The following is a 21,395-nucleotide window of genomic DNA, read 5'->3' as shown; positions in this document are numbered from 1 at the left end:
CTATTTCAATGAATATATTTCTATTGCTCTTTAAACATTCTTAGTTTATATGCGGGTGCTGACTACTAATGAATATGGTGCACCCCTACAAATTTCGCATCAGCAACGCTCTATCACTACCTATTGTCAAATATTAATGTAAATTAATTGTATATATGTATTTTAAATGTAGAATAAAATGTAGGCGTGTGAATAGCATTTTGTGGTACTTAAGTAGTACTATTTTAGTACTACTAAAGGTATGACAAAAATCTGTTTGTAACTAGTCTCATAAGTGTGATTCATTTCCCACCCATCACTGAGCTTCCATGTGATTTTAAGTCACTCCCTTGCGAATTGATACAGGACATGCATGCATCTACCCATTTTCTTTCGCACAAAATAGAATGCATAGCTTAACACAGCTTTCTAGCAGGCATGAACACAGTGTTCCACTGTCCGGTGTTATGTGTATTGTGTTTTCATGGATTAGAGGCTCCGAATTTCATTTGTTTGTGCAGTCATATAAACATTTATTCTTTATAAATGCATTGTTTCATTTTTTAAAAGTATATTTTGTACTGTATAAAAAATGGTTAATATATTATGTATAGTGATTATAATCAGCTATATATATTTACTTTAAATACATATAATGTAGAATTCTGGCCGATCTTCATTACATACCACAGGGTCTGACTCCTCGTGGGTGCACGAGCAACTAGTGGAAGAGGACATACCGACATGAAGAAGTTCAAGTCACAAACAATACGGCTCTGACAGAAATGTCCATGGACTGATAACTTGAGTCTTATCTGTACTTTCAGAGTATGGTATACCAAAGAGAGCCACAAAGGAACCTTGGCTCTGAAGCCACACAAAGTAAGGGACAACAGACTGAACAATACCTTGTAAGGTATGCGTGTCAAGTCAACTAAGAAACTCATCGAGCCTGTTGCTGCTGAGTAGGCTTTGCTCAGCTAAGGCGTAGACACGGAGTCGACCATCATAGATTGCCTATATTGAAAATCATCAACCATTTTGTAATTCTTTACAATCATATGTTTCATTGCTCAAATTATGTATGGTCTGTTCAAATGAATTACAATGGTTATTTACAATATCTGCTCAACAGCAGGGCACTCATTTTAATTAAAGCCTTTCGATATATACAGTGTAGATGTCTTGTGTGTTCATTCATAAGAAATTAAAGGGTTCTGGAACTCACTAACCATAGTAATCCTGCATGTCACACAGCACTCATAGTTGCCAAATAAATATTATATTTCACCAAGAAGCAGTAGGTGTGGGGGTTGCAGTTTACCTGATTTCCTTCCTCAGTATTTAAATGTTGATGAATCAAGTGCCTTTTAGAGTATTAGGTCTTCTAAATTTGGGTCATATTTTCCCTCAGAAGTGCAAAAATAGTATTTATGGGAGTCCTATCTGTAAACCTGCTCTAACTGGAAAGGTGAATATATCTCAATCAATCAATCAATCAATCAACCAACAAATCAGTCAATAAATCAATCAGCATTTGTGTAGGCAGCACTGTCACTCCTAGGTGTATCAGTGTGCTGTGAACGTTAAGAGCCAGGTCGGAAACGAGCAGCAAGAGGAAAATGTAAGCTCAGAAAAATGCAGAAAGGAGGCAAAATAACAGAAAAGAGCGGAAAGAGGAAAACCAGCAGTCAGAAACTAGCAGAAAGAGGCTAAATAAAGGTCAGAAACCAGCAGAAAGAGGCAAAATAGAGTTCAGAAAGAGGCAAAATAAAGGTCAGAAAAAAGCAGAAAGAGAAAAAACTAATGGTCAGAAACATGCAGAAAAGGGCAAAATAAAGGTCAGAAATGAGTAGGGGTGGGCGGAATTTGCGAAATCCACTTTCGCAAATTATCGCGAAAATGTTTAAAATTATCGCAAACAAGCGGAAATATCGCGAAGATGCGGAAGTTTTTTTCCCGCATGTTCGCGAGATTTTCTGCATGGTTGCGGGTCGCCAACTTACCCATGTGGTTGCTCGCGGGCGCGGCCATCTTGTTTTGAGTTGTTTTGCGATGCATGATCGCGAGAAGAAAGACGTGATCGCGCGACGCATGACATCACTGCGGGCGCGAACTGTCACGAGACAGCGCAAATGGCTAAAAACAATACAACATCTCATGGAGAACGCGACCGGATCAAGAAAACTTGTCGGCGAACGCAGGGATTCAGGTAAGGCGATCGCGCGTGCGTGAGAATGTATTATTTTACAGCGCAAGCAAGAAACAAATTATCGCCAAGCTGCGGAAAGCGTAAATTTTGACATTTTCGCGCACTCCGCGGAACGCGAAAATGTCAAATTATCGCAATTTCCGCGAACGGAACACAATTTTAGCCCAGGCTTAGAAATGAGCAGAAAGAGGAAAAACAGAGGTCACAAACAAGCAGAAAGAGACAAAATAACGGGCAGTATGAGTTGAGAAAGTCGCCAGTAAGTATAGTTAGGACCTAGTTTCCATAGAAAAAAGCATTTTTTGACTTGGCTATAACTTTTGGCGTCGTTTGACCAATATTCATGAAATTTGCCAAAGTGTCAAGGTAAGTTCTATGTGTTATGAGGTGATCCGTGCAGTAGGACTGAGAAATTGGGGTGCAAAATAAGGGCGCATTTGTAATGTTAATTCTCATGGGAACCTTAAGCCACACCTTCAGCCTGAACCACTGAACGGACTTTAACCAAATTAGACAGGGAGGTAGATGTTGGTTCAAGGAAGTGTCTTTTGCTTATTTGGTGGAAATCCGTTCAGTGGTAGTTGAGAAATGTAAGTTGAAAATTGTAGTGATATCTCTGGTCGTGAAGCCTTCTTGAAAAAAGATGAGCTTGTGCAGGGAAATTCCCTGCTCTGATTGGCTGCCAACCCTTCAACCAGGAAGTGTTGGCAGCCATCTTGGGACTCGGCTTTGCCGAGTCCCCAAAAATAAAAAGTGAAAATAAAGAAAAAGGGGCAGGATAGGATTACCCTGACCCCCAACCCCTGGGATCCTGCCACAGCATGAAAGCATTTTTTTAAAGAAAATATTTTGCAGTGAAATCGCAATATTCGCTGCAAAATAATTTTTTTAAAGCAAGTGCAGGCTCCTGCCCTTGCTTTTAAATAACCCCTGGGTGGGCCAGGTCCATGGGCACATCATAAATATAGAAGGGGTGCACGGGCCCCCCTCTTAGAGCTTTTCAAGGCCCCTGGGACCGACACCTCCCCGGGGAATTGTTCATCATAAATGCAGCCCCAGGGACTGCCACCTCCCTTGGGCTACTTCAAGAATTATAATTATGTGGGGGTCCTCTCGGAACACCCAGACCCCGGAGACTGCCACCTCCCCCAGGACACAGTGTTTTGTTTTTGTAAATATTGTGGGGGAGGTTGTAGCGCCCCCACCCTGCTGCCCCGAGGACCGCCACCTCCCTGGGGCACATACTTTATTTTTTCTAAAAAAAAGGCGGAGGCCCTATGGCATCCCTCACAGCCCCAGGGGCCGCCACCTCCCCAGGGCACAAATACAATAATTAAGGGTGTCAGTTGCGGATCCCAGGCCCTGGAGACCACCACCACCACGGGGCAAACCTGAATGAAGGAGGGGGACGCTCGGTCCCCCTCCAGTAGCCCTACATGGCACTGGTGATTGCCACCCACCAGGGCTGGCTCAGCAATGTGTCGGGGTGTCCACCCTTCCCACAAAGCCATAACAAACACTGGTCTACTTCGTGCAAGTGAGAGCAAAAATGCTCTCTCTTGCAAGAAGTGGCGCAGAATTGCTTTTGGGCAGCAAAAGCTGCATGTTATCAGCCCCCTCTGTCCAAAAGCAATGTTAGCTCTTAGCGGGGATCCGGCAGGGACCATGGGGTCCTTCAGACTCCCCCCGTGGTCCCCAAAAAGGTGGCCATGCCCTGGAGGATGGGTCCCAAGGGTGATGTTGGTCCGGGGAGGGGGGCTGTGTGGCCCCACTAGCCTTTAAAAAAAATATATATATAATGGCCTGGACCTGGGGAACCCTGGGCCGGAATCACCTAAGGGAGGGGGGGTGCGGGGGCACCGGCTCTCCCAATATATATATATATATATTTGTTTTTTTAAAGGGACAGGCCCTGTGGGATGGGGTCCCCAGGGCCTAAAATGGTCCAGGGATGGGATGCCACGCGGCCCCCCTTTCCTAAAAAAGATTGAAAAAAACATCTTTGAATGATGACCCGGCATAAAGGGGATACTTTTCTTTACCTGCCTTAGAGTCCATGAAACCCTAGCTATCTATGCTACTGCCTGTTACAAATGTAGAAAACCCACCAGAGGCAGATTTTCCGCACATGTAAAATTACCCCAGTCCAGATTCTTTGAATGAATGTGAGATATATTCACACAAATTTTTGTTATGTCTAAATAGAACTCCGCTTTACAAAAAAAATAATTTTGATTGGATGTTTGTATCTAAATGGTACACCTGTAACGGTAGGGCTGCAGTCGTTCTTTATTGACACGTAAAGAGTGACAACTGACACTGTTTGCCGCATTATTCCTGTTTTACCTAGCGAACAGGGATATATTTTGTAAATTCATTAAGCTGTTAGTTTCACATAAAACGGAACAGCTGGTAAATCATGGCTGAAAAGGGTGATTTGACTGCATTACAAGCCTCAAGGGTATGACAATGCCTCTCTGAAGGGAGGGGCATAGTATACATAAACATAGCCACGCAACGAGAAGAGCTGCACAGGTTCAGAAACTAAAGGCAGGCGCTTAGTTGACAAGTAGTGTAGAGCAATGCTTAGAGAGTCGGACAGTTTTCTGTGGAATAGCAGCTTCCTCGAGAACTCTTCAGCCAAAGTGCCTGGCCCTCCTGGAGTCAATAACAGCACCAGCTTCCTGTTTCCGCTCAGCACGGTTATAGTACTCACTCTGCTGATGTGCGTGATGAGCTTGACTACAGTGTTAGGGAACATTCTGGTGATTGTGGCTTTTGTAGTCGATAAAAGTTTGCGAAACCACAGCTGCTACTTCCTCCTCAATCTGGCAATCTGTGATTTGTTTGTAGGTATGTTTCTTTTAATTTTTATGAATTGCTTCTTAAGATGTTTGTTTTATTTTTCGTACATTTTATTTTAATATATTTGAAGTGTCTGATGTTTTGAAAAGCTTCCAATGAACAGCAGAGCTCTTTTGGGAGACTAATCTTAAAATTGAGTTATTCTGCACAGGACAGCACAATATGTGGAGTCTGTCTGAGACCGGATTGAAGAAAACAGGATGTGAGGGCGAGAAGGGGCTGGAAAAGATAAATGGAGGAGTATTAGACAGCACACTGTCGAGGGGACTTTGGCATACTTACATTGCACCTTTTTTTTTTTTTTAAATGAAATATTACATACATTTGCAACACTACATTACACAGTGTTACATTTCACAATTGAATCACAATACAGGATTTCTCTTTAATAGTAATGATTAATATACCTTAGATATTCATTCAATGTGTACAGTATCTCGGTTTTCCGTGAGAGAGATGCGAATGTTCATACTCAATGGGTTAGCACTTAGGAGTCAACACGTGTAACATCGCGGGGATATTTTCTCGCATCCACTTGCTGCTTTTGCAAGTAAATAGTTCCGAGAAAAAATATTAATCTCCAAGCTTTACTGACTGCATACTATTGTCTCTGTTGATTTATTGGGCATTCACTACTTCCCTCTATTAAAAATGGAGTTGAGAGCACAAGTCAGGTCCTCTCTAGTTTCCAGCCTTTGTTCTCATTCTTGAACTATCTGGACCCATCAGGGCAGTACGAATGCGTAGAGCGTGCATATGTAATTTTCAAGTGACATTTGCCGATACTGCAAATCGCTTCGCACTCGATCGTTCGTCTTCATTTCCAGCATAAGCTGGACAGACACACTCGCCAGCGACATTACAAGTTTTATCGAATTTCAGCCAGTAGTTTAGAAATGTACACTAGAGGCAAACTAATGCACATGATTCCCCTGTGAAGAAAACTCATACCTCCACGAGCGAGGTACTCTTTATCAATTCTTGTAAATGTTAATGTGCACATTCTATTATAGCCAAAGGTGCGAAAGTCACATACATGTATTTATTTATTTATTTATTTTGAACGTTTTATATAGCGCGAACATAACCACCGAGGGTATCAGAGAGCTTTACAGTTTATACATCAGGCAGAATACAAGCAATCAAAACAGCATCAACAAAAAGCGACAGATTAACAGTCTAAAAATTGGCCGCAAATTCTTGTGAGCCCAGCAGCTGGGCCACAAATCTACGTTTCTGGCCCGGAATCAGATGGGGGGCCCAGCAGAGGCAAGAATTTCTTCATCAGGAGCCCTTTGACCTCTTTTTTGAAGAGGACCGTGGAGGAATTCACCCTGACTTCGGGAAGGGGGAGGGGGGAGTTCCAGATCCTCGGTGCCATACCTGAGAAGGCTCGATTGTATGTCTTTTTTTTTAAAAAAAATTGTGGTTTGAGTAAAAGGTAGGCCTGGGCAAAAATTTCGTTCCGTTCGCGGAAATTGCGATAATTTGACATTTTTGCGTTCCGCGGAGAGCGCGAAAATGTCAAAAATTCCGGTTTCCGCAGCTTGGCGATAATTTGTTTCTTGCTCGCGCTGTAAACTGATACATTCTTGCGCGCGCGCGATCGCCTTACCTGAATCCCTGCGTTCGCCGACAAGTTTTCTTGATCCGGTCGCGTTCTCCATGAGATGTTGTATTGTTTTTAGCCATTTGCGCTGTCTCGCGACAGTTCGCGCCCGCAGTGACGTCATGCGTCGCGCGATCACGTCTTTCTTCTCGCGATCATGCACCGCGAGAACAACTCAAAACAAGAGGGCCGCGCCCGCAAGCAACCACATGGGTAAGTTGGCGACCCGCAACCATGCAGAAAATCTCGCGAACATGCCGGAAAAAAACTTCCGCATCTTCGCGATATTTCTGCTTGTTTGCGATAATTTTAAACATTCTCGCGATAATTTGCGAAGGTTAATTCCGCAAATTCCGCCCACCCCTAGTAAAAGGGTGCTGGCGCTTCTGGAGGCTCTTGAACCACATGGAGGTCCAGTTTCTGAGCGAGGTACAGTGGAGTGTATGGCTTTGTGAGCCATGCATAAAGTTTTTAACTGTATCCGTGCTTCATAGGGAAGGCAGTGCAGGGCCAGCAAGTCCGGTGAGACCTATCACGTGGAATGTCTCTGATCCAACAAGACTATAAGTCCATATGTAAATACATGGAAGGTGTAAATAAACAACATTATACATCTTTTGAAACAGCCTTTTTAATTCTTAGGAAGTCTGTCGAATTTATTTATTGATAGATAAAATTCTGGGGGCGTTATACATGAACAGCAGATTCATCAAAATACTATAGGAGATTGTCTATTCAGTTGCAAGCAACACATGCAACTCACGGTAATGATGAAACCCAAATGACCCGTGTGATGCTATAATAATGGTATGTTACACAAATGGTGCTGCTACGGAAGTTAAGGTCTCAACAACCTCAGGACTAAGCTGTCTCTGCATATTCATAGTCTTACCTTAATGGTTCTACTTGATTCTAACAGTTATTTTCACAGTTTGGTGTGCATCTTTTGTTCCTATTGTTTAAAATTTGATTTGTGTTTGCATGTTCTTGCTCTCAGACGTCTTAGTGGGGGGAAGTAGTCTTGCGATTTACTGCTAATCTATAGCGGTTTGCAGACGTGAGGGACACACCCATTATGTTTGTGATATTTCATCAGATTGTGGTATGCTTGTCAGTGTCTTCAGGTCCCAAGATGATATTCTTTCCAGCGGCAGCTCCGCTGTTATAGCAGAAGAGCGTTGCCCCCATGCCAGCAGAGGCAAACTTGAAAAATAAAATGATAGTCAAACTTTTTTATTATCATTTTATTTTGATTCATGCAGCTGAGTCTTGGGGGTGGGGCCATCCAGATGACAGTACTGTAGCAAGCATGGAGGAAAAGAAGCGGGCACTGCTGAAAGTGTGCATATCGGTTTGGCCAGCTGTCTTAGGATGGCCAAACTGATATGAGCACTGAGATCTCTCCAACCCGATCTGCATTGCTGGGTGGAGAACAGCAGGCACAGGCACCCAGTCCCGGAGAGAGCACAAAACCCACCAGCTTAGGCCAATCCTGGTAGTTCTGTCATGCTGGGTAATAGTATTACCTGCATGATAGCAGCAGCAGGATTGGCCATAGGGGAGTCTGGGAGCCTCAGCCTGTGCAATAGCAGTAGAGCCAAAGGAACAGAAAAGTGGCGAGGCAGCGGGTGGAAGGTATGTTTGTAATGTTTTGTTTTGTTATTGTCCCCACAGCTACCCCACCACTTTTCCCTGATAGCAGTTGCTATTGATTATTAGTAATCGTGTCTGTTATGGAGGTTGGTTCATTGACACTGGAAGTTGAAGGGTTGGGGGGTGCTGCAGTATCCCCTCCCCCCAAAAAAATATGCAGGATTTCACATAGTGAAAGAGCAATATAGATGCTTTACATTTTGTTTTATCTTGATTAGAGGTCAATGCTAGATCATATTTTCTGACAATTTGCTGCTTATTCTTTTAAGATGGATATTGATTTTTACTATTCCTTCTCTGACTGCAGAGTGAGAGGCTTTTGTAAAGTGAGCTATGCGACAAGGACGTGCACTGAGTGGGAAAAAAAACCTGGAGCAAAATGTAAATACCTGTAAATGAACTTTACAAATATTTCAAATTTATCAGCAGTCAAGATAGCACAAATGAAGCACTTTCTTCTGTAATGCTGGTGTGATGGAAACAAAAATGTTAAAAGGATACAAAGCAAAATACATTACTTTGTGATGTGCAAATCATAAGTATTTCATGAAACGCGATTTCCACATATTCTTTGTAGGATGCATAGTTTTATCCGTAAAACTGCATGTCGGCGAAACTATAGTGGTCATTTCAATGGAAAATGTGCTGTCAGTAAATGAGAGTGGGCTACCACACCAATTGTGACATGTGCTCTAAACCAGCTACAGACCAAACCCGTAGTGTTCTCCTGATGAATGTGAATGGTTCATTTGCTACACTTGTTTCTTTGTGTGATGCTTGGAATTTTCACAATCCCTATGACTTCAGTGATGTAATATTGATGGCAGCACCCCCATCCTGATATTTGTTCCAGCACCACTAGGATGGATGAATGTATCTTTCCATGTTTCAAGCCCAACCCATAGTTCTAAGATCTCAAACCTTTATGCTTCCCATTGACTATTCTTAGGCATCACGCGCCTGTGCCATATTTCCTCTGAGAATATTTACAGATCCAATACAATTCCAAATGGTGGGAAAGAAAGTGCACCATTAAAGAGGCAGTGAACACTTTGTGCCTCACCCAGGAAGAGGGTGGTTGGTGGTGGAAAGGCGGGTCAGTGACCCACTCTGTCGAAAAACAATGTGGGTCATGTAGTCAACAGAAAAATTTAGACTTGGGAGTGCAACCATGACCACACAATCTGGGCTAGTAAGCCCTCCATCGGCTGTTTCAGGACAGCATGAGGCTCGGTGCATTCAGGGGCAGCACCTATCATCAAGGGTCTCCTCAAACACAGGGCCGGACTGGCCCTAGCGGGCACCGGGCAATCCCCCGGTGCGCCGCACGGGTGGGGGCCGGTTTTGGGCCCCTGGTGGCCGTTTTTATTACAGGGCCATTTTTGCAGCATAGCTGAAAAATCGGCCCTGTAACAAAATCGGCCGAAAACCGGCCCTGGCAAAGGGGGGGGGGGAGTGGGGGAGGGGCAGCCGAGCACTTTGCCAGGGCTGATTGTGGTTCCCAGTCCAGCCCTGCTCAAACGCCCCTCATTAGATGGGTGCTACATGGTGAGTACCAGGTGGTCTGCTTAGTAGGTGTCTGATGGCAGTTTCTCTATAACAGCACACTACAATGATCTGTGAAAAGGTAAATCAGCTAATACGACTCGAGACTGGCATCAATAATCTCTTTCGGAAGTACATCTGGGAACCAATGACTGGAAGATTTCCAGCAGTACTGATGGAAACATTTAAATATTCCTTTAATTCATAAATCCTCCCAGTTCAAAGTAGTGCTCCTGCAGGTAGGACATCTGTGGGGATGGATGATTGACTAATTTCTTACTGAATCAGGAGCAAATGGTATGAGATCATTGTCAAATGGTCTTAGCAGTGAGACAATTAAAAGCATGTTGTGCTGTGACAGCAGTGGAAAAGAAGAGGTTGATGATGTTTGCAATGTGTGGTCTAAGGAGTGCTCTAGTCTTGAAATTAGAGAAGTTCAGATAAAGGGCTAGATAAAGACAATAGTACTACAAATGCAATGCCACCCAATGTAAATTATTATCTTTAATATTATGTCTCAATCTCCAATCTTCAGCAGAGATTATTGATTTGCTTATTTTGTACATTTGTTAAATTATTTTTAATTCAACAAAATTCTAGTCACTACTCTCAGGTAATCAGGGCTGGTCTGGCCGTAGAGGACATCGGGCGTCCCATACCCCCCTACCCCCACCCGGTTCTGGTACTACAAAATGGCCAGGGCTGCATTGGGTTCCCAGCACTTCAGGTAATGGTCACTACATGTAGGTTAATTATTTGTATTACCGCCCCATTCTTGACAGGAACCCACCCTATGAAAATAAGTCTAAGCCGCATCCTAAAAAAGGAAAGTCCATACCAAACATCTAAGTCACAACAACGCTGTAGGGCAACACACTGCCCACAATTTAAAGTGAGGCTGTTTGCTTCCCTGCAATCTACACCCATCAGTTAGACTCCTAAGTGCATTTTATAAGCCTCTCTAAAATCAGGTATCATTATTTTCGTTTGATGGCTGTATTATCGCAAATAGCAGTATCTGGTTTCCTTTATTTTTCTGTATATCCCCATAAACAGACTTCACATTATTTTCTCTGGCATGCATCAAAGTGAGTGCTCCAATCACCTCCCCATTCCTGCGTCAGTGCAGCTTGATATACTTGAATGATTTATTAACACATTTTCAATTACTGCAGCACCCACTGCCAGAAATCCGATCAATGTGCTGTGTGCAGGCTGCTATGGAAAGTCAGTGTTTTCTGCCTATTGTCTTTCTAATGATCTACACGATGACAGCGTCTTTTTATTCACATTTTTTTTTCAACATGTGCTTTTCGCACTCCAGTATTTTTGCACCACTGATGGAATGAAAAGGGTGGGACCTTCAAACCTTAATCAACTGAGCGAGGTATGGAATTCGACAGGGTGATCCTTCACTGTGAACTTTAGGCCTTCTTAGAAATGAGCCATGAAAACTCGTAAAGATGAGGGGTTGGGGGGTAACCTTTTGTAGTGTAGCTTGGATGATGGCTTGTTGAAGGTGAAATCAGCCTTACTGCAATGGCCATATGAGGCATGGACTGACTCTTTAGGTCTGGGTGCAAGACATTCCAGATTTGTCCACTAAATGACTAAACACTCTGATGCTTGTGTCCCATGCCTCTTCCTGTTAAGGATGCTCTGTTTACAGATTGCTGCTGTGCATTCGGGAGGGCTGAAGGTGGGAATGTTGTTATGTGTCAGCGTTTGGATTACAAACGATGGGGCATACTTACAAGGCGGCGATAGAAAAGCGGCAATCATTTTATCGCCTAATTAGCAAGATCACGCTAATGCGTGAAACCTTGCATTAGCGCTCATATTCTTAACGCCCAGCTTTGCATCTCTAATGAGATGCAAAGTGGGCGTTCCTGACCTGACATGAAAGGAGAAATGTCATCAAGCCCCACGCTATGAAGCATAGCGGCAGGAAAAGTAGCGATAACCCCTGTTATCGCTACTTTCCTTACGCCTGCTTCAGGACTGACTTAGCCATGATATCCTATGGAAGGAGGATATCATGGCTAAGTTTGTGAGTCCCTATCAACAAGCTAACGCCACATTTCGTGAGATTATCGCTGGGTTTCCAGCGCTAATCTCACATTAGGCAAGTAGCGCTTGGATTTTTATCGCTTTTGAGATAGCACGCTATGTCAGCGATAAAAATCCACGCTAGCCGGCAATAATTATCCTAGCGCTAAGTGCGCTTAGCGATAATTATCGCCGGTTGTTGCTGATATGCCCCGATGATCTTTAAAACCATAATATACAAATTGGAATTCATTGGAAGGCCCTGTAACTCACTTTGAGCGGAGTCGATATGGGGCAAATTCCTTAGGTTTAGACAAGGTCCTGGCACTGGGCTCATCACTAGTGGCTCAGAAAATGGGCAGCTCTTTGCCCACCCCTAGAGTTACTGATAACACGAGTACGAAGGGAAAATCCGTCCCATTCTGATTTTGAACCTAAGGTTCTCATAAGAAATAAAAAATGACTGGGGAGATGTGTAATTCTGGGTCCTATTCACCGAGTAATTCCTCACTTTTCCCCAGAGTTTCAAATAGAGATTTTGGCTGATTTCAACAATCACAATCTCATTGTGAAAGTAAAAAGATCAACGTGTTTTTTCACATCTCATAACGTATAGAGGGCCCGTAGTTACTTTGAGCGGCCCCATCAGAATTAGGAGGCCATTCATAATGAGGGCCTGGAAGGAGCTTCTAGATTTCCTTCTTTGCACCCATGTCCAGATTATGTTGCAATAATATAGATTAACATTGACCACAGCAAATGGATGCAGAAACGTGTCTGCAGACACATAGAATCATCTCAACAACATGAGAAGGTAACTAGTGTTTTTATGACAGCTGGTTTGTCAAACGACACCTATTATGTTTTTCAGACTATGCCAAGGAAAGTTCACAGGACGTTCCACATTGAGAAAGGAAGTGTCTCCTGCTCCCTGTTATCAACATTGCACTTTTTAGCCCTCATTACGTGTGGCCTGTGAAGTCTGCTGAAGGCAACTAAAATCTCCAGGTACACTATAGGAAGAAAGGTGGGAATTCACCAAAATCTCTTAATCACCAATTATTGCAGAGACCTCCAGAAATGGTAATCCTGGGCCAGGGAAATAAGTGTTTTTATGGATCACTCAAAATGAGAGCCTAAGTGTCAAGCAGGGACAAATGTACCTAATCAAAGACAATTTGTAATATTATTTTCCTGTTTAGTATTGCTACCCACCCAGAAAAGAACTATTTTTGTCTGCATACATTGGAGTTAGAAATATTTATCATTACATTCATAAGTTACCGGATTCATAAAGATTTTAAAGACAATGGTGACAATTGAAGAGTCAGAATAGATTTTCTGTGACTCTTTTAACAGAGGCAATTTTGATTTCATGATTTTTGTCTACGAGAACAGACACTACATCTGTAAGGAAATCTCTGTGAGCGCAATACATTTTCTCATGCTCTGGTGAATTTTCATTTTAAATACTTTCTTATGTTGCAGAGAGGAAAAATAACTTTATGATTTATTTTTGGTAATATCAAGTGGGGCAGGTAGGTCTTTGGAATTATGGAAACATGGTTTCAATGTACCCTGATGCTCCAGTGTCCACTTACTGATCATGTAGGATGTTGTTTTGAAGAAATACTGGTGACTCATTTGAATTAATGTTTTATGACATATGGTGAACCTGGACCTCTCTGCAGGGTCACCCCATATTGTTTGCCTTCCTCTGCCGTCCTTTGCTGAACCCATTTTTGTTGACCTTATGACTTTGTGTACTTTTCCCTGCTAACCAGTGGTAAAATGTTGTTGCTGTCACATGAAAACACTTTAACAATTGACCTACACCCATCTGGCACATTTAATTTCCTGGAGTAAATTAGGCCTCTAGTATATGATACTACAGGTAGCCAATTAAAACATTACTCAGACCTTTCAAACTGACAAAATAAACCGTTTTCCAAGCCATTTAGCTTTATGCACTGGAACACTGCTAACCAGGCCTCAGTGCATGTGCCCTGTTCACTAAAATTTAACAAAATAGGTTGACTTATAATAGGCATATTTATCCTTTTAAAATTAAAATATGCCATCGGTAGGTAGGCCTTGTAGCCCACAAGGTGGGGTGCCTGGTATTTGAAAGTGGGACATGTACTAATTTAATGTTACCATGTCCCACCATTGACAAGACCCTAAAAGTTATTTTCACTGAGGTAGGCCCAACTGTCCTGTGTACTAATTGTGCTATCTCGGGTTTGGGACCAGCTAGAAAAATCGGTCAACCACTATTCTTTTAATAGTTATTATAAATCTAATTCACTGGTAGAGTTTGATTTTAATACATAATTAGATGAAGTAACTCTCAGAAAGTTACATTTTACCTACCTGAAGTTCCTGGATCTAATTTGCATTAGTTCTCTAGCCACTTCCCAGCCAGTGCTTGACTTTAATGAGTTGTGAAAACTGCTCCCACAGTAGATGCAACTGTTTGCATGTGGGAAGGATGTTTCTTCTCCTTGCAAGAAGTCCAATTAGGGTGGACCCAGGAAGTTAAAAAATGTGTAAAGGGCCTGCCTTGTGACAAGTAAATGTAAAGTCCCCCTGGTCGGAGACTCACATACTTGATCCTGGAGAAGGAACACACTGAACTAAAATCTCTGGCATTTTTGTTGCCAGCTGGGGTACCTCGACCCAGGACAAAGATACTTATGAGATACTTATGAAGGTGATAACATGCTGGGACTGGAGGGGAATAGGAAGGAAAGCTGGGATCCCGTTCCTGTACTCGCCCCTCTTCTATCAATAAACAACCCAGCATTACTGTTGACCAATGAGGGCCAAGTTGCAGTTTTTCTTGAGAAGGCAGGTCTCACTGAAATTTGGCACCTTTATGCACAAGGGAAATTCATAACATGAAATCAGTTAAGTATTGAAAATGTGACATCCCTATGTATATCTTCATATAGTATGGGCAAAAACGCATGGCTAGAGACAGGCTGCCGGAATTTCCAAAAGTCATAGCACTTATTCAACTCATCCAACTCATCCAATCCCCAGACTTTACTAAGTCCAGGCTATATGCACTGGTCTAAGGTCTGATGAGGAGGCACTCAGAAAGTTGAAGGCAGGCATGGGAGGCAGATCTGGAGACAGTAATACATGTGAAACACTGGGAAGATTACTGTAGACAAACTCATCTGGTATCACCCAACTGTAGGCATAAGATGATACATTAAAATGTCTATTCAGGGCATACTTTACCCCATAAAATGCAACAGAATAGGATTGTGTCAATCACACCACTGACCCCACTGCCGTGCAGAAAATGCAGACATCATGCACCTGGCATGGCGGTGTACGCAGATATAGGAATAATGGATGAGCATATTCACAACACTTTCCTTCATCATGGGAATTAGCAATGCCTAATCTGATGATGGCAATATTGAGCTATGTTAAAATGTTGTCTCTGTCATGCAGAAGGTTTAAGGCCTTAGCACAGCTTCTTAGAAAGTGCAGAGTGGCCAAGATGACTGGATCAGGGATTTGATCGCACGCAATGAATAATAAGAGATATATGAGAACCTTCAACTCATTACCTCCTGACCGAATGTCATATGGGAGCATCTTCGAGCTTACTTGTTAAGAATTGAGGGTACATAGGAGGTACAGCAAAGACAGGCATTTCCAACAGACTCAGATGAGTCAGATGCTATGAGGTCTGCACCATAAATAGCTTAAGGCTTGAGCTGCCTGAGTGGGATGCAGAGGCAGACTGGGACTAACTATTGCTGGCTGTGGTGCTACTCACCTTACCTTCACCCATATACTGGTGTGTCAGCATGAAAAATTATAATTCCCACATATCTGATATATGCTGTAAAATACCATGTTGCTTATTTCTGTGTTGTGTCTGAGTCATATGCAAAAAAAAGAAAAAAGTAAATGTAACCTGAGACGTGGGTAAAGCAAATCTTTGTTTCCCAGCCAGGTTGGCTCCATACCAAGTGGGACGCGAGCTACCCCAGAACAAGTTGTGAGTGATGAAAAAGCAGGGGGCTACTCATTTTCCTGGATGCACCTCTGAGTAGGCACACACTCTCTGCACAAGGAAGAAACCCATCTTGGATTTTAGCAGTAGAGGGCACAGTGGGATTGTTTGCAGTAGAGCAGAGAGGGACTGTTGGAAAAGTGCGTTAGTTAGCCCCGAGGACCTGTACCCCATTGTTTAAGGAGGAGTGAGGAGTCACCACCAGAACGAGTGTCATGAAGCTGATTCCTGAGGGAGATGGAGAGTCTTTAGCTGTGGCTCGGTCCAATGGCCCAGGTTTCCACTGACTTAAATACTATATTGAGTTCATTTAGGAAATATGTTGTATATAGTAAATATTACAGTTTACCAGAGGTAATGTCTTATACAGTATGCAGTGCAGCTCACCTTATGCCAATTTAATCTTCAGGTGTCTGGGAACAGCATTTCCCAAAGGTTTCAAGAGTTTATATTACCATTCAATTTATGTGTGGTAAAGGCCTAAATTAAAAAGCATCTCCCACAGTGGTCAAAATTTCTTAACAGGTTTGTTAAGGCAAATGTAGTTAAAATAATGATTCTTTCAAATATTTATTAGTCAAAGCTATTCTACTTTATTTTACAAGAAACATATTGGTAAGTTACAACCCTGCATCTTGTTTTTTTGACACTCTAAATCCCCACATTTTTCTTGGCAGAAGCTAACGTGTTCTAATTAATTCTGGTCTAACCCTGCCAGGGATTCAGATATTTGACTGGGCTCCTAATCTGATCTAAATTAAAACCTTAATCTGAAATGTGTGTTTACAAAGTAGTTTTCACATTTCTAAAACTCGTGGTAGGCCCAGCATTTCAACAGAATTACCTGTTTAGGAAATATATACTTTAATTTGATGTAAAATGGCTTAACAATTATGGTTCACATACTTTTCACAGTAATGCCATGTTCTTCACAATTTCTAATTAGACAAGTGTTTCCGAAACTCTTGGTCTCCACCCACTGGTGATTCATGAACTGATTTTTGGTGGGTTGTGAAAGTTCAAGCAATAAATAAAGACGTTTTTAAATGCTGCATTTATCTTGCCATATTTGCTGTGCTTCAAAGGCGGAGGTCAAATGTCATATTTACAAACTCCTCTCACTTTACAGTCAGAGAAATAAAAGTTAAGGGAATTATGTGAAAATCTTGCTGGGGCACAGGAAGTGTAAAAGAAAGGCTGTAGGATGTTATTTTTATAACACACAATAGAATGTAAATATCTGTAAATAAACTGTAAACATTCAGCAGTTAGGAAAGCAAAACTAAATGACATGTGTTTTGTAATTGTGTGATGGAAACAAAAATGTTACTGCAATCATAACATATCACACATTTACGTGGTGATGCGCAAGTGTTAAATATTTTTACCAAAACCCGATTTCCACACATTATTTGTGTGCATTATACATTTCCAGTAAAATTGTATGTCTCTGCAAATTTAGTGATCATTTCAATTGAAATATTTTGTCTGTAAATGACAGTGCACTACCACGCGATGTTTTTTGTTACATTAAAAAAGTACTCATCTCAAGCTCATTAAAGCTAAGTGGGTCTCGAAAGTTTGTTCTAAAAATAGGGTCATGGTTCTCAAATGTTTGGGAACCCTTTCTCCTAGACGCTTTATGCTAACACCTGAAATCAATAATTCTTTATCTGGTTTTAACCCTAAAACATGACATAAAACTTCTAATTGGCATATCTAACATAACTGTAAATTCAGAGAATATGGTGCAAAGTGTACACAAAGGTGCCGATCACGATCCTGCAAAAACCGGGTACGAACCGTCGGACGGAGCACAATCTCCGCCCGACGCATACCCGGTCGTCAATTTTCACAAACAAGGAATTACGATTCGCACGGGTACACCATTACCGTACGAATCGTAAAAAAGCCCGACCGAACAAAAAAACACCTACCAATGCGATCCGGGAAAGCGCCGAGCTGACGTCGGGACGCTCGCAGCCAGCCATTCACGACCCAGGAATCACGATTCGCACCGACGTCACCCCGCACGGTGAATATTTTGCGGCAGCCAAAAACTGCCGGGAAATCAGGACGACGCGAACAAGGACCACCAGTACGCGACGGACAGACGACGACGCGAACAAGGAGGACCAGTACGTGACGGACACACAGGACGACGCCACCAAGGAGGACCCGTACGCGACAGGACGACGCGATCAAGGAGGACCCGTACGCGACAGGACGACGCGATCAAGGAGTACCAGTACGCGACGGACAGACATGGACCCGAACCTACGAGTCATCCCTGCCCTCATAGCAGTACACCTCCTCTACAGGTTACGACGCAGACGCCGCAGAAGGTCAGAATAACTAAGGGAGGGGGGAAAGTGGGGTGGGGTGGGGTGGGGTGGGGGTGGCACGACCAGGGCAGGCCACAAAACAACCACATAAGTCACACACCACACATTGCCTGGACATACCTGACTCCCATGCCCTGGTCACCACGAGGGGGTGGGGGCGTGTCCTGATAAGCCAGCGACCGCCACAACGGAAGTCCGTCACCACGCGAACCGGCAACACAACCAGACAGGTACGTCCCGTACCCACGCCTGAAGAGCGTGGGTACGATTCGTACCACGCCCACACACACGTCACCCCAACAATGGCGGGACGGATCGTACCCACGTGGCAAAGGCCTGGGTACGGGCCGCACAAGCATCACATAGCGTGGGGACGGATATGTACAGACCCTACCCCCACCCCGTATGCAAGGAGCGTACCCCCCACCCCAACAGTGAAAGTACGACCCGTACCCCCACCCGCGTATGCATGGAGCGTACCCCAACAGTGTAAGTACGACCCGTACCCCCACCCGCGTATGCATGGAGCGTACCCCCCATGCCAACAGTGTAAGTACGACTCGAACCCTCACCCGCGGACGTACGGACCGTACCCCCACCCCCACCAGTGTAAGTACGACTCCTACCCCCACCCGCGGACTCACGGACCGTACCCCCACCACACCAGTGTAAGTACGACTCGAACCCTCACCCGCGTATGCAAGGAGCGTATCCCCCACCCCAACAGTGTAAGTATGACCCGTACCCTCACCCGCGTATGCAAGGAGCGTACCCCCCACCCCAACAGTGTAAGTACGACCCGTACACCCACCCGCGTATGCAAGGAGCGTACCCCCCACCCCAACAGTGTAAGTACGACCCGTACCCCCAACCGCGTATGCAAGGAGCGTACCCCCCACCCCAACAGTGTAAGTACGACCCGTACCCTCACCCGCGTATGCAAGGAGCGTACCCCCCACCCCAACAGTGTAAGTACGACCCGTACCCTCACCCGCGTATGCAAGGAGCATACCCCCCACCCCAACAGTGTAAGTACGACCCGTACCCTCACCCGCGTATGCAAGGAGCGTACCCCCCCACCCCAACAGTGTAAGTACGACCCGTACCCCCAACCGTGGACTCACGCACCGTACCCCCACCACACCAGTGTAACTAGACCCGTACCCTCACCTCGAATGCATGGAGCGCACCCACACCGTGTATGTTCCAAGCGTACATATCCAGAAATAGGAGGTGTGTGTGCAGAGTCCACCCAGCAGTGCCCAGGGACAGGAGGGGTGTGTGCAGAGTCCTCCCAGCAGTGCCCTGAGACAGGAGGGGTGGGTGTGGAGTCCTCCCAGCAGTGCCCTGAGACAGGAGGGGTGGGGCCCTATCACTCACAGCAGTGCCCTGAGACAGGAGGGGTGGGGGCCCATCACCAACAGCAGTGCCCAGAGACAGGAGGGGTGGGGCCCTATCACTCACAGCAGTGCCCTGAGACAGGAGGGGTGGGGGCCCATCACTAACAGCAGTGCCCAGAGACAGGAGGGGTGGGTGCGGAGTCCTCCCAGCAGTGCCCTGAGACAGGAGGAGTGGGGGCCCATCACTAACAGCAGTGCCCAGAGACAGGAGGGGTGGGTGCGGAGTCCTCCCAGCAGTGCCCTGAGACAGGAGGGGTGGGGGCCTATCACTAACAGCAGTGCCCAGAGACAGGAGGGGTGGGTGTGGAGTCCTCCCAGCAGTGCCCTGAGACAGGAGGGGTGGGGCCCTATCACTCACAGCAGTGCCCTGAGACAGGAGGGGTGGGGACCCATCACCAACAGCAGTGCCCAGAGACAGGAGGGGTGTAACACATGTGTGTGAGGCCGGAATTACCCACATCCATACTGCCTACAAGGGAACATGTCCCCATGAACTCATGTCAACAGACTCCACACACAAGTACAGTGATCACCAAGGATGCCACGATTGTTGCAGGTGGAGACATGGCCATGCATGCATGGCCAAAGTAGAAGGGCTCCGTCACACACACAGCTCATGTAGACACAGCTCTGCGCTAAACATTGTGAACACCCTGCAGGGAAGAAATCTGGGTACACAGAGGAAGGAATACACCCTGGGACAATTGAACCATGCAGTAACTGCTGACATGACCTAAGGAAGTTAGCCAACACCTTGTGATGGCACACAGATCCCAGGGTCGCCCCAATGGGCAGAACACTACTACAAATCCCACACACCCAAAGCCTTAAACACCACCCAAAACAATGTAGCAGCCCCACCAACACCAATACCACCATAGCAGGAGTGTGATAATGAAAACAAAATTAAGCTTTATTCAGCATGAGCACAATGTCCGTGGATCGCAGGCAGTTCAATTTTAACAAAGGCCATAGGGCAGTCAATGATTCCCAGCTGGATGGGGGACACAGTGGGATGTGTGTCCCCTACCTTGCCTGCACAGTCAAATGGCATCGTCTTCCATACTGGTGAGGGCATCAGGGGGGGGGGGAAGCAACAGGCACCGCAGGGACATCAGGGCAAAGGGGTGGCGTTGTGGGTGCAGGGATGGAGGACTCAACCACAGGGGGTGTGTCATGGCCAAAGGCGGAGGCCAGGATGGCACTACACACCTTAGCAAGGTCCTCCAGGGAGTCCCCTGCACCCGAAGTGACCTCAGGCCCCAAGGAGGGGGGGGGGTCAGAGGGATGGGTTGCAGCGCCACCGGGGGAGGGTGGAGACAGGGGGGGAGACTCAACCACCCTGACCGAAGACTTCCTTGACCGCTTGCGTGGTGGTGGAACTGTGGGGCTCAGGGACAGAGCGGCCATGAAGGAGTCCTTGGGGGAGATGTGGCCAGGAGAGCTGAGGGGAGGGGATTTGGAGGGAGTGGATTGTGTGGAATGCGGACTCCCACTCTGGCTGCGTGTCACACGTTTGCCCCCCGACCCAGTGGGTGTGCCTATCTCACCCTGTGTGTGCGTGTCAGGAGGAGAGCGGTGGACCTTCCCTGCTGGTGTGGTGCCTGTGTCTGTTGTGGTGGGTGCATGCCAACGTCTGGGTGTACGTGGGACAGGCATGGAAGTGGGAAGTGTGGATGGGGCAGGGGTAGGTGGGGTG

General features: G+C 45.1%; 1 protein-coding gene across 1 annotated transcript in view; it reads left to right on the top strand.

Annotated features, from left to right (window-relative positions):
- The first annotated feature begins 4,773 nt into the window (after positions 1-4,773).
- LOC146831439 (histamine H3 receptor-like) overlaps positions 4,774-21,395 on the top strand; it is a 55,685-nt gene continuing 39,063 nt past the window's right edge. Inside the window, exon 1 of the mRNA XM_085603909.1 lies at positions 4,774-5,044. Coding sequence (XP_085460035.1) covers positions 4,774-5,044 — 271 coding nt within the window. The remainder of the gene's footprint in view (positions 5,045-21,395) is intronic.

Source organism: Triturus cristatus, chromosome 5_1 (assembly GCF_964204655.1).
Source record: "Triturus cristatus chromosome 5_1, aTriCri1.1, whole genome shotgun sequence".
Lineage (NCBI taxonomy): Eukaryota > Metazoa > Chordata > Amphibia > Caudata > Salamandridae > Triturus > Triturus cristatus.
Note: the sequence above shows the minus strand (reverse complement) of the source record. Positions and strands in the feature narration are given on the sequence as shown.